Below are 14589 nucleotides of genomic sequence, written 5' to 3' on the forward strand. Positions count from 1 at the left end.
CAAAAAATTGGCTGTTGCCAGCCAATTTTTTGAAAGTTAACTTAGAAATAACAAACCAAACGATGTTAAACAACAAACCAAACGATGTTAACAAAATGACGTAGAAAGCGCAACTAGATCGAAATTATACCAGCGCAACTAGATCAAAATTATACAAGCGCAACTAGATCAAAATTATAATACCTGAGCGCTTGACGTAACAATCGTCTTCAAAGAGCCATATTCAAAAAACTAGAACCCCTGAATTAGACAGGCCGACTCATCATCGATTTTTGCTCCAAAGAGCTAACATAAGCACAATACTAACATAACGTTAACTTGTGAACTTTTTTGCTCCAATATTGCTTGATAGGTCAGCTCTGATAGTATAGGAGCCTTACAAAAAACTATTAAAAAATGCATATACTTTTCTTCATTCTTATAAATGTATGCTAATGCGAACCTTACAATTGAAATATTAATTTTCGACAACTTAAACCAATAATATACGAAGGAATTAATAATTTAATTGTAAGGTTCGCATTAGTTTACATTTATCAAAGTGGAGAAAAGTTTAACTTTTGTATTAAAGATGTGGCAACATATTCGATACGTAAATAGAACGCTTTGCTTTGATTTATTTGTCGCTGTTCATAATTGTTATAATAAGTTTTTCTTCTTCTTTACACGCTCTATTTTTTTTTCTTAAGCGAAGACGATAATTTTTGTAGCGATATAGATATAGAAATTGATACCATAAAAAATTAATTCGTTTTCGTGTCCTTTTCATGTATTTAGCATTTTAGTTTTTTTTTCTTAAGCATTGTAGCTATATAATATATAAAATAGGAATTTAAGACAAAATTGCAGGACAGGAACACTTTAATTGTCCTCTAATCTTTCGATTTCCTGCTATGTTTCAAAAAACTTTATTTGTGAAAATCTTTAGCGTGGCGGACAGCTGGCCGCCTCAGGCGGCTAGTATATAAATAAAAATAAGTATTTTGATTAAAAAATCTTATAAATCTTAACATGAATATTGGGTTTTAAATTGTTAGTGTACTTAATTTAAATTATGCTGAAATAAACTAAAGTGTAAGTGTAATAGGAGGTTACATTATACTTTTTTCTTTTCAAGTTTTGGGTTGGTGGAGAAAAGGTAGGTATTCAGATGTAAAAAATACTGTATCCTAACATAACACAAAAACATTAAAATAAATATTCTTAAGCAATGTAAATGTATAAGTTATACTTTTCCGAGTCAGTGGTTGAAATATTTAATGTAAGAGGCAAAAAAAATTTACAGCTACTAAATTAACTTTTTTTACTTTAAAAACCTATGAAAATCATTATTAATTCACTTAAATATTTTTCATAAATAATATGTTTTTTTTTTTTTTTTTTTAATTTTTTTTTTTTTTAATTTTTTTTTTAATCACAGGATGAAGTGTGTGATATTTGCAAAGAAATGGTAAAGGAAGCTAGGGATCAACTGCTGAGTAATATGACTCAAGTAAGTTATATTTTTGTTTTAGTTAATTGTGCATTTTTATGTGTCTTATATAGGCAATTATTTAACTGTTTATTATAACTATGCATATATTTTTCTCAGTAGTCATGTAGAACAAGCAATAATTCCTTTATTTAACAAGGTTTTGTTTTTTTTCTTCATCAGGAGTTAATAATCAGGAGTTAACTTTTAAAAGGCCTAATAAAAATCATAGTTTTTTAAAATTGGAAAATTCATAAATATCTGTTTTAAAAATCCACTTTTAAATCAATCATTTCTTTTATTTATTCTTATGATGTAGTTTTGTTTGATTTTTCCTTCTTCATCAATATTATTTGATTGTATATTTAAATACCATATTTTGTCTAAGCTTATAAAGATCTAATTGAGAAGCTTTATGAAAAAAGAATCTGTTAAGTTTTATTTCTAAGATGTGCTTTTGTGGATTTTTTAATTGATAAGTTTCAGCAAATATTCCCATATTAGAGTTTTTATAAAATCATGACTATTAAAATTTTATGAAATATCTGTGAATTTATACCAATGTAAGTTTATTCTTTTAAAAACTACTTTACTAATTTTTGAATAATTTGTAAAATTTTATCTGAATGTTATTTTTTTTTTATATAAGAAAATAATAGTGAAAAATGGCCTGCCTTATATATTTAGTCTATTTTTACTAATAAAGATCAAATGGCTTTAAAAAATCCCATTTTGAGACTGTCCTATTTCTACCTTATAATCAGAGCTTAATTTTTGAAGTAACTATCTAATATTTTATTCTTGTTATTTTTATTAATAAACTATTTTATTATAAGTATAGTAACATAAAAAATTAAATTTTCACATTAATACATATTCACCAGTTGAAATTAGTATTTTTTCTTTTTTATAAATTTCATACATTAGGAATATTTATTTTAATTCAGTAAAATTATCTATTATATTTATTTATTTATTTTGTTTCACTTAGGAGGAAATTAAAGAAGTATTTGAAGGAAGTTGTAAATTATTGCCTATTAAGCTTGTTGCAGATGCTGTAAGTTTTTCTAATTTGTTTATTTTCTTCTTTTCTTCGAAATTTGTTTTAAAATAACTTGTACATTGTAAAATTGTATTTATATTAGTTTATTCATTTTTATTGATTATATTTTCATCGATTGCATTTTCTGATAATCACAAATTTTTAAAAGTAATTAAATTTGCCCAAATCAGTAAAAGGTATATTTAGTGCTATGCATTAATAAAGCGAGACTATGTAAATAAACCTTTATTCATATGCTTTTTTTTGTCACTTGTTTTGCTTTATTCATGTGAATTTATATTTAAAATTTTTTTTTAATAAGTTTTGTGTCAACGATTTTATTTAATTCAATTGTGTTTCTGAGATGACTACGAAAATGACACTGTTGCCTTCATGTTCTTCTTTAAACTTTCTTTTATTGGACTGGTTAATATTTGTTGACATAAATTTTTATAATGTTGTTTGTTTAAAATAATCCTTTTTTCTTTCATTTCTTAGTGCATTAAGGTAGTTGATGAAATTATCCCTCAACTTGTTGAAATGCTGGCATCAAGAATGGTAAGCATTTGTACATATGTTACATAATTACATATGTTACATAAAACTTAATTTAATTAAATGACTAATAGTTTTAATTTTGTTCAAAGGAATAAAACTTCATGATTTATGAGCTGTAAATTTATATATTTATAGAGAAGATTATAGACTTTGATGTTAATATATGATAAAAGACTATGCTAAAACTCACATTCATTAACTAATGTATTAACTATGTATTTCGTTTATATTTTAGTATATTTAAGATGATATTTCAAAGTACTTATTTCAGTGCCTATTAAATCACTGTTTATAGTTTGAGCGTACCATATTTTCTTTTTTAGGATAGTTTTAAAGTAGAATTAAGTTTTATATTGGTTTTTGTAAAGTTAAGAGTACAATAAGGTAATGAAAGAAACATTTTGATAAATGTAAACACGAATACATTTTTGATAATTTTCAATCATGCATTTTAGAAAATGTTTAAAAATTAGTAGAAAGAAATTATAAGGATTGATGGTGATTTAGCTTTTTCATGCAAGATTACTGGGATCTTATGTACTATTATATATAAATAATTAAACTATTATGTAATACATACATACACACCCTTGAGAGTTAATGTGGACCTAGACTATCTTGGATAACAGAAAAACTTGGTTTAAGCAAAAATTAAAAAAAAAAAATTTTGGATTAAATGTGTATTTTAAAAATACAAAAATTATACAGTTGCACCACATCTAATTCATAGAGTTCTTACTTTAAAAGCTCTTAATTGTTTTTATTTTATGTTAATTATGCATTTTCTGCAATGTTACGCCATGTTTTTAGAGTTAATATAGTGATAGCTGTTGTTGCTGTTTGTTGTTCTATATATTCAATATTGCTTTCAATTGCTTTGATATCATCTTTATGGGAGATACGTATACATCAATTTGAATTGGCACTATTGTCATCATCATTGCAAGATTCATTTTCTTTATCGACAATATTAGCGATCGTCATTAAAAGGGGTGGTGTTGGATTTCGAACTCTGGAGTGTTTTGGAGATGTGGTTCAGAATTTTTTTTTTTCAATGGTGGTTGACAGGGGCAGAAATTTTAAAAATGGAAAAGCAAAATAAAAGGGCATGAAATATTCGATACCTTGGTTAATACAGAAATCAGATAATTTAGTTTCTTCACTTCTCCTGGAAAACTTAACAGGAATTCTCCTGTTGAGATAGAATTTAGATAAATTAAAAAAGATAGTAAAGCAAATGAAGTTTAATTTTTTAGAAAATTGTTCTTTGGGTAGTAGGAAACTAAATAAAGTTTAAATTACACTTTAACTGTGCATTTTTTTTTTTTTTTTTTTTACAATGATGAGATCAATAGTAGAAAATTAAAAATTATTTTGAAATGATATATATGAACTTATGCGTAGCATATAGAAAGAGTTACAAAAAACTCAATAGTATTTGTATCACTTTTTTTTCAGTAAACATATAAAACACTAAAAATAAACAAATTTTAATTTTACTTGATTCAAATTTAAATAAATTCTTTTTTTTAATAATTCAAGTAATAAAATGTTTTGTGTAAAAGCTAAGCATGGAGTTTATTGATAGTGAGAAATGGAATCATATTTATCTGATATGGGAAAAGCAAATTTGCTAATAAGCTTAAGTCACTTTAAATTAATTTTACATAAAATATTTTTTTTTCTTCCCTTGTCTAGGATCCCACAATGGTGTGCACTGTTTCAGGAATGTGCTTTTCAACTGGCACACCTGCTGAAGTAAGTATTGTATACGAAAAGCTTGTGTTAATTTTTTTAAAATTTGTAATAAATGCATATCTTTATTAGTATTTTGTAATGTTTTTGTTTTGTTTTGTTTAACATAGATTGATATTTAACTTTATAAAAATATCTTTCATAATTAGTTTTTTTTTTAAAAATATTTTATGAGTTACAGTTATTTGTCTAGCTCATTAAAAATTAGTTATGCCTAGTTGATTTTATTTTCTCAGTCTGCTATATACAAATAAATTTCAAATTGGCATAATCATCTCTGTGTTAATAAATCTTTGCTTTTATCTAATATTACTCATTTTATCAATTGAAGGGATTATTTATGTTTTTTAAAGGATATAACAGCATTGTTTATTCTAGACCTTTTAAAAGGCAGGGCACTAAAATCTGAAAAGGGTACCTATCACAAAAAAGATCATTGTTCACAAAGATAAAGCTCCTGAAATATACAAAGTTTTTAATTTTATCATTAAGGAAATCTTTTTATTTTTAAGATAACTAGCTTAAATTAAAAATAATTCTGCAGTTAAATTCACACATTCTATAAATTAGTTTTAAAATAAGCGTAATATTGCGTGTTGTAATACTAATTTATTAAATATATCGGGATTTTAAAAATGGTCTGGAAATTAATCAAAAAATGATAAGTAATTGTAATAACTGAGAAAGCAATCTCAAATTAATGTGGACTTCCGCTGAAATTGTCGCCAATCAAGCATGTGAAAAAGTGATGACTAAAATATGAAATTTGCTAGCCATAATTGTATAAATTACATCAGAATCAAAATCAAATTAGATCAGAACAGCTGCCAAAAAACGATTTATAAATGATGTGGATTTGCGAAATATTAATCTAAAGTGAGCCTATCAAAAAGTGCCTTCTTAAATCTGAAAATTACTTGTTGTAATAGCATTGTATAAAAGTTATCAGACTAAGAAATTAACTAGTGAAAATGGCCAGAAACAACGTGGATTTGCGATGGATTCATCGAGAATCAAACCCCTTAAATGATAACTCAAATTCAAAATTCACGTGTCGTGATGACATATTAAATGTATCCCGATACATAATCTAGCATTATAGAATCTTACATTATCCAACAACGACCTTATATTATCCATCAATGGGAAATTACAATGGAATTGTCAGTAATTTAATGTCGTAATAACATCATATTAAAAATGTGGAATTTGAGAAATCGTGTGAAAAGGGTCGCTAAAGTGATAAATAGCTTCCAGATATTATCAGACGACGTGAAACTGCGATGGAATCTTGTCAGGAATCAAACGCTTCAAAGAAGTTATAACTCAAGTGCAAAATCCGCTTGTCAGATGTTGGAATGTTAAAAACCATTGGGAATCAATTAAAAAAAAAGATTAATCACGGCCGAAACACAATTTATTACTGCCGAAAAAGCATCAGAAAACCACATGGATGTACAAAAAAAAAAAATCCTGGTAACCTTTTCCCCATCTTTAATATAGCGTATAATCAGGTTTCATAGGGCATCCATAATGCTGTAGTGGCTCAAGGGATAGAGCGCTCGCTTTCCAATCAAGTGAACTGGGTTCAAATCCCAGCGATGGCTGGTCAATTCAAATTCTGCACTGACCACTGTGCTGATATAAAATATCTTTAGTATTAGACAATTCGTGTACCCTTGCCGTCAGCCGAACCATGGGAGTTTTTTGTGGTTTTCCTCTCTATATAATGCAAGAGGAGACAAATATCTCCCAATACTTGATCCAGGAGTTCCCTTGTCATCTGGATTGGGCTCAAAATTACAAGGCTATGGGGTTGAACAACAGAATTGGGCCAGCTGTTCAATGGCGGTTATAAAATGAAATAAAATGGGACGCCCTGCTCTGCCTAGAACGAACCCTGTTAACAGTTTACTTTCGATATTTTATGTGTATCTTCTAATTACTATCAAACCTTTTACCTTAGCCTATAAATTTTTATTTTTTTTTGCATCAGAATTATTTCAATAGCCCTTGTTCTTATTAATTTCTGAGGCTGTGTGTGAAAACTTCATTAATGTTTCTTATTTATATAGTTATAGTTAACACTTTTTATGATTGAAGATTTTTTTAAAAATATTTTTTAATGTCTTCATACTTATTTTCCGTTTAATTGTAGGCAACTGAAATGAAAAAAAAAAATGCTGTAAATAACTTTTAACTGTGATTTAAAATGTAAAGCTGTCTAAATTTTAATCCTTTTTCTAAACCAATTAGTATAACAAAGAAAAAAAGAAAATCTAAAGCTATATTTTAAACAACTATCCTTACACTAATACCTTATTATTAAGTTTTATATGTACTAATTTTTTTAAAAAAAGTAATTTTTAAATTTTTTTGTAAATATTGAAAATATGTATTGATATTTGTAAAAAATTAACTATTTGAATTCCGAATTTTTACAGTAACTGCATAATTTTCTCTAAAGGTGCTCTTTTAATTAAAACTTAATTGCTGACTATCCTTAGATCAAAGAAATTTACAGGCATTTTTTTAAATAGAACTAGCATTTTTTTAAATAGAACTAAAATCTAATTCATGGTTTTTTTCATTCGTTGTAACAAATTTTGTTTAAATATTTTTTCTATAGTGACGCTTCTAATTGTGATTTAATTTTTTTAAATTTGCATTTAAGTATTAGCTATTTAATTTATTTCTAAACATTTTGTTTTAATTTTTTTCTGCAGCATCGTATATTGAAAATTGTAGAAATAATTCTTTCAAAGGACAAAGCTTCCAAATGTGATGAATGTCAATCATTAGTAACTGATGCCCAGACATTTTTGAAGGATACTCCTGAAGTAAGATAAAACTTGATTTACAAACTTCTTTATTTAAAAGTGTTTTATTTAGGGCTTACTTTTTAATAAAGTAAGTGATCAAATAGATGAAAAATTTTACAGGGTTTGCTCAGGTTCTTAGATAGTCCTATGTTTATGAAACTTTTTTTTGAGACTTTTCAAAAATGTTTATTTTTCAATTGTGGTTCCTCATTCTTTTTATAAAATTTTTTGGACTCTTAAAACATTATCCATAGTTACCAACACTGCAGGATTTTGCCAGTTTCTCCTGGTCTACTGGTTTAATAAAATTTCTCGTTTTTGTACATTCTTGAGAATTCCCTGAAATTGAGTAAATTCTCCCCTCCCCCCAAAAAATCCCTATTCAAAAATTTTTAACGCATTTTATTACTTGTTTAAATGTTGAAATAAGTATTACTAATACATAATGAATTGTAATCAGTTTAAAGCTTTTTTATTTATTTTTTTTTCTTGTTCTAAATTTTTTTTACTTATTTTTATTCAGAAATTCTTTTTTTAATTAATTAAATCTTTAAAGAATTAATCTATCTTTAATGAATTAAATGTCTATTACTATTCAAAATTATGAGTGATCATAAATGTGAAATATTGCAAACCATTAATATTTTATTAGTGTAATAAAGCTATTGTATTTTATTGACCTTAAAAATTCCTGAAATTCCCAGTGTGTAGAATCATATGATTATATCTATGATTATCATATTTGGTGTCAGAATTTGTATCTAAAAAAATTATCAGTTGTATATGTAATTATCAGTTGCACATGTAAAAAGATATAAGTATTTAACTTTATTGTTTGCTGCTATTTAATTTTAAATACTAGTTAAAACTTTGCACAAAGCGCAAAATAAAAAATTTAACACCCTGCAGAACATTTGTGAACCTGAATAACATTTGAACACCCTAATAACATATTTGTTTGAAAAGTCTCAACAGTTAGGGCAGAAGAGAAATTGAAAGTCTTTTTGTTTATTTCACTTTTTGTGTATTACGCTATATCTGTAAAAAAAATTTAACAAGCTATAAAATATTCGTGTGCAATTATTAAGTTGTTTGATTTATAGATAATTCTGTGTAAAAATATTTCAGTTTACTTTTATTAATTTATTATATTATTCAGTTATAGTAAAATAAATTTTGAATTGTACGGTTTACAAATTTTTTCATCAGTTTTAAATCTAGAATTTTAAGTGGCAAAATTTGAGGAAAATCATTGGCACAGTTCTCAACAATTTTGTTCGAATTTTCTTATTCGATCGAGAAATAAAATTTTAATAATATAACTTTTTATATATTTAAAATTTGTTTAGAAGTTGAATTAATTTAAATTTTGAAACTGATTTCATTTAAATTTTGTGGTTTGCTATTTGAAATTGCATGTTTTAAAACTATATAAAATTATGTATGTCTTCATTAAATATTGAATGTGTTCATTTATGAAATATATAATATGTTATGTACTTAAGTTTATTAATAATATGGTTTATATATTGTTAATCCATTTCCGAAATTTTAGTCAGAGTTGCAAAATAAAATGTAGATCAATCATTATACAAAACAAAAAACCTTTAAAATGCTTACTTTTATCTATTTATTATTATTTTTCTTATTTTAATATTTAGCTATTTTAACAAAAACCTAAATAGTACTTTTGTAATTTAAAAATGTTTTATGATCTTCATTAACTTTTCAATTAAGTATATATTAAAGTATATTTTATTAATCTCTTCTTGAATCTGTTACATTAATATCTTTATATATCATATTTTATGTTGTATGTACTATACACTTCTCTTTGTGTAAATTCTAAGTAACATTTAATTACAACGAATTGTTTTAATTCTTTTTGGCTAATGTGTATAGTTTATAATTCCATCTCTTTTTAAGTCTGAAGTTGCCACTTACCTTGAAAAATTCTGTGACCAAAAGATGCCATCTTATTTAGTAAGTATTTCTTATGTTTTCATTTGCAATGTCTTGTTATAAGTTGTTTAAGTGCATCTCTTACTTTTTAATAATTATGTGTGAACTATTTATAAAGTTTTTTGTTTGTTAAAGCTCTTTTATAGTACTCTATATTTATTTTCAGCTTATATATATATTTTTCTTTTTTAGTGTGACTTGGTCATTAACCATTACATGCCTGATATTTATACCTATTTAAAAGCCACTGTAAGTAGTATTATGCCAAATTATTATGTATTAATCATTTTAAAAAGAAATATTTCTATTACTGAGCTAGTAACTCTACTAGTAAATGTTCTACTGTTTCTTGTAGAATGTAAACATAATTATTTTTCTTTAAAATTTGATTTTCCTGGAAATTAATGTTATTCATACTATATATTTTTTTCAACTTTATTAATTTATATTTAAAACAGTTTTTTTTTGTTGTTATTTTTATATTTTATAGCCTGCCTTGACCGTATGTACATCTGTTGGAGTTTGTGCAAAGAACTGTGATTTGGTAAGCATTATTTTATACAGATTTCTTTAGCTTATTTTGTAAGATTTATTCATACTGTAAATTTTACAATGTGATAAAAATTAACTGTGGTTAGTCAGATACCTAGCATGTCATGAATGCTACTGTGGTCCAGATTGGTCAGTGATGATCTCTTTGTCTATATTTTGGGAACCCCTGATGTAGTTTAAGTCTAGTTTTGTTTATTTATTTTCCCTAAAAATTTCCTTTCTTTTTGTAAACGTAGTGATATCTCATTTCTATATAACATTGAATGCGCCAAAATGTTTTTGTTTGGCGCAGTAAACCATCTTGCTATTGTTAACTCTATATTCATCCTTACAAACTTATTGCCGGAAAAGTTGAGTGCGTCGTGGAAAATGTTAAGCAAGTGAAATCATCTTGAATGAAAGTATCATCTTTGAACTATCTAGTAAGGAATTTTATTAAGCAAGGAAAAAATATGACTGAACTGAAACATCGCATACCTTTTTAAAAGGAAAACAATCCACGAGAGTGAGTATACATGAACATCATAAAACAGCTATAGTTGTTCCATACGTTTATATATATATCTAATCTTGATCTGTCTTATACATACAAGCATATATTTAATGTCCAATCAAAAACATTTGCATAATGAGGGTGAAAGAAAACACAATAAATGCACCTACAATATGTAAATTTATCCTTAAATTATTTGTAAATGTTTGAAATAAACTTTAAAATAAAGAAATAAAAAAGTCAAAAACGAAAGAAAACACAATTTTTTTTTCAGAGCTTAAAAACTTTAACTTTCTTTTCTGAATCAATTATTAAGTTTTTTCTCCCTCTTTCAGTGGTTTTTCAAACTTGTGATTTCTGACTCTTTGTTCTTCTTACTCGAACTTTTTTCTTCGAAATTCGTAGTTTGGCACTTATTTTCTTAGGCTATTCTGTGTGATACAATTCTTAATATTGTGCTTAAGAGAGTATGTTTTAACCTTTTTCCAATAGGAAAACCCAAAAGTAGAAGATGAACTGACCTGTGAATTCTGTTACCATGTTTTGGAACACGTTAAGGATTTGATGACGACGAACACTACTGAAGTAAGTAGTTTCAGTTTTTATGCTTCATGTGAGTTTCTATTGCAGATTCTTGTCATCTCTGTGAATGTGATTTTGATTAGCATTTTCAATGGCTTGTAAAAAGTTTAAGAAATATCATCAATTCATGAAGTACATTGTAAAATGATGGTACATTTTATAATTATTTTAAAAAAGAATGTAGTGTGTCTGCCACTTCAAAATTACAATTTCAATTCAATAGTATACATGTCAACTCAAATTCTATGTTGGGGTACCTTTTCACAGATGAAGGTTGACATTGGCATATCTACTATCCCCACATTGGTAACTTTCGGACGTGATATGAACACACCTACCTTGGCAGAATGATGATTACCCCTATGATTTGAACACACATACTTCGGTGGATGGTCCACATTGCTACTTGTGATTGCAACATTATCCACCTCCCCGCGCTGTTGCTACTCATTCTCGATCACACACAATGTTGCCATGTATACACTTGACTGTTAATGGCAACACAAGAGCGATCACAACCATGAACTGGAAAATATTACAATTTTTCTGTTTTGATGACTATAAAAATCGCTGAAATTCCCTATGTGTAAAATATTTAGTACATTATGCAACAATTATCATGAAGTTTATATCATTTCGTAAAATCTACTGGATTTTTTCCTATCAATGTTGGCAGCTATGCACGCAAGCTGTATCATAAAACTTTTCATATGCTTCGTATTTTATAGGAGCATATCATAAACACTTATGTTTTTAAAAAAATTAAAGATTTGTCTAAGTTGTGATGAGGTTGAAGAAATCGCTTTAAACTATCAAGCTTAGACTTGAAACTGTTGTTATCTAAAGCTTGGAAACATTATGTTGCAGCAGCTAAATATATTGAAAACTAATGCCCTTAAAAAGTGCAAAAAATGCCCTTAAAAAGGGCCAAAAATTACGCAAAAAAATGCCTTAAATAGAGTAAAAATATTGTATCAAAAAAATATTTTGGTCTTTAAAATTATGAGTCGTTTAAAAAATATAAAGCAATGCCATACTTGTTCATTAAAGTTTGAAAAATATGTTTTATATCCTAAAATAACAAAAAAAGGAAAATATATTGACATCAAAGTATTTTTTATTTTGTATAGAAACTTTAATGGATATAACAACTTCCATCTCATAATATTACTAAATATCAGAATTACATTGGATTATGAAATTTTTTTTTGATAATTTGAAATGTAAACGAGTGTCTCTTGTCTGAAAGTAAATTTTCATTCCTGCAGAAGCTTCTTTCAACGTCTACTGATGTTATAGGTGCGTACTTGAAGAAGACGGTCTCACTTACTTACAATTCTTCTTCAATTTGAAAAGATTTTGCTTCACCTGTTAATATTCTATAGATTTTCCTAATTGTTTGGAAGTCAGTGTAATAATGAAAATTGATAAAAAAATAGTAAAAATTGGAAAAAATTAACAAAAAACTTTAAAAAATGCATTAAAATGCAAAATACGCCCCAAAATTTAAGGAAAAATGCCCTATAAATCTAAAAAAATGCTCTAAAAAACAAAAAATTTCCAAAAATGCAAAAAAATCCAAATGTCATCAAAATCCGGGCCTTAGTGATTACTGTTACCCAATTTTGATGTTTAAAAGTTTATGTTTCCCATATTTTTTTCAAGACTATATTAGGAGCTAGTTTTAGACATGAAAGAGAAAAAATGTTGACAGTGAAGTTTGTTTATAATATCTTGATTAATTTTGTTACACAAAGTACACTACAAACAGTCATTGTTCTTTCACTTAAGATTGATAATGTTACATTTTGGGAAAAATCAATTACTGGTTTTTTGAGCATTTATACAAAGACATTTTATTTAATGTTGAATTGATGAACATTTTCCAAAGTTTTGATTACAATATATTTTTTTTAAATCTCAGGCTTTAATAATGGCTATTTTTTTTATTTGCAGGAAGAGTTTAGAACTGCCTTATTGAACTTCTGCAAACACACTGGATCATTTTCAACAAAGGTATTTTTTCTATATACTTAACTAGATTATTGATTGTTGGTTATATATCGTTTTTGTGGTAAGTTCTTATTAATTCATGCTGGATAAGTCTCGAACATGAAGATTTTGAAAGCAGAATTCTGAAACTCTTAATTTAAATTTTGATTTTCAAAACTGTCTTTTTTTTCTTAATCCTTTTTTTAATTCTTCTTTTTAATCTTTTTTTTTATTATTATTTTTTTTTTACACACACTTATAGGTTTTTTAAATGTTTTTTTTTTTTTTTTTTTTTTTTCACAGTTTTCTAAGCTCTTAAAATATGCTCTTTTTTTTCTCCAAGAACTCTTTTTTTTTAAAATTTAAAAATACTTTTTCTTTCGTTGATTTAGAATGATGTACTTATGTACATTTTTTGTTTTTAGTGCACCTCATTTGTCAATAATTATTATGACAAGCTCTTTGATTACATCAGAAAATTGGTAAGTTGAATTATCTGGATTTCTTATTGCTTCTTGTTTAATTTTGTTGTGTAAATTATTTTATGTTTGGCATTTTAAATTCATTTTATTTTTTGACATGTTATTTTTAATAGCTTTTTATCCTAAAATATTAACTTGTTTCTTAGCAGTATAAAAGAAAGTTTTAAAACTTCTTTTTAAAAAAATAAGGATTTGCTTATTGAGATTTCTCTGAATAAATTTCTTCACTGAGTTCAAATGATGCTAACTATATATTTTTTCTATTCTTAAATAGAAAACCAGGGGCAGTATTACATTTAATGTTCTGAAACAAAACTTGTGTAAATGTATGTTAATAGCATTTCAAATGTTCATCATGACTTGGGCATTAGTTGTTCTGCTAGGATAAATAATTCTACTTCAAACATTAGTTATTCTTCATTAAATTTGATTATGTAAACTTTTTTTTACTTTACAGAATTGAAGTATTTCAAAATTTTATTGTATATTTAAAGCTTTAAATAAATCAAACAAACATGTATGAAAAACTTTACTCAGTTTTCTTTTCTCCTTTTTTTCTTCGACACTCATTTTAAAAAATAAATTGCTAGAGGATATTCTATGTTAAATTATATTCTGTTTATTAACATTTTGGTGAAAGTGATAGAAATTTACGTTCATTGGAGAAAAAAAATTTTTGGTAATGAAGTTAAATAATTGTACAATAATTTATAGTTGATCAATTTAAAATATATTCTACTCTATTTCATTACTTAAAACACTTCATTTTACTCAAGCTCCATTAGATAGTCTCTTTCTTCTTCTTATCTTCCAACATTATCGATGGAGTTAAATTTTTATTATAATTACAATACTGTATTTACTGTAAAGGCCATTAA

General features: G+C 26.0%; 1 protein-coding gene across 6 annotated transcripts in view; it reads left to right on the plus strand.

The window, feature by feature from the left end:
• Window positions 1-14589, plus strand: part of Sap-r (prosaposin) — a 65801-nt gene that overhangs the window by 23221 nt on the left and 27991 nt on the right. For all 6 annotated transcript variants that reach the window (XM_043051476.3, XM_043051478.3, XM_043051477.3 and 3 more), the window contains exons 3-13: window positions 1421-1492; window positions 2463-2528; window positions 3012-3071; window positions 4770-4829; window positions 7553-7666; window positions 9575-9631; window positions 9803-9859; window positions 10101-10154; window positions 11148-11240; window positions 13194-13253; window positions 13655-13711. In XM_043051476.3, the coding sequence (XP_042907410.2) occupies window positions 1421-1492; window positions 2463-2528; window positions 3012-3071; window positions 4770-4829; window positions 7553-7666; window positions 9575-9631; window positions 9803-9859; window positions 10101-10154; window positions 11148-11240; window positions 13194-13253; window positions 13655-13711 (750 nt within the window). The remainder of the gene's footprint in view (window positions 1-1420; window positions 1493-2462; window positions 2529-3011; window positions 3072-4769; window positions 4830-7552; window positions 7667-9574; window positions 9632-9802; window positions 9860-10100; window positions 10155-11147; window positions 11241-13193; window positions 13254-13654; window positions 13712-14589) is intronic.

Source organism: Parasteatoda tepidariorum, chromosome 6 (genome assembly GCF_982258835.1).
Source record: "Parasteatoda tepidariorum strain Cologne lab strain chromosome 6, Ptep-v5.0, whole genome shotgun sequence".
NCBI lineage: Eukaryota > Metazoa > Arthropoda > Arachnida > Araneae > Theridiidae > Parasteatoda > Parasteatoda tepidariorum.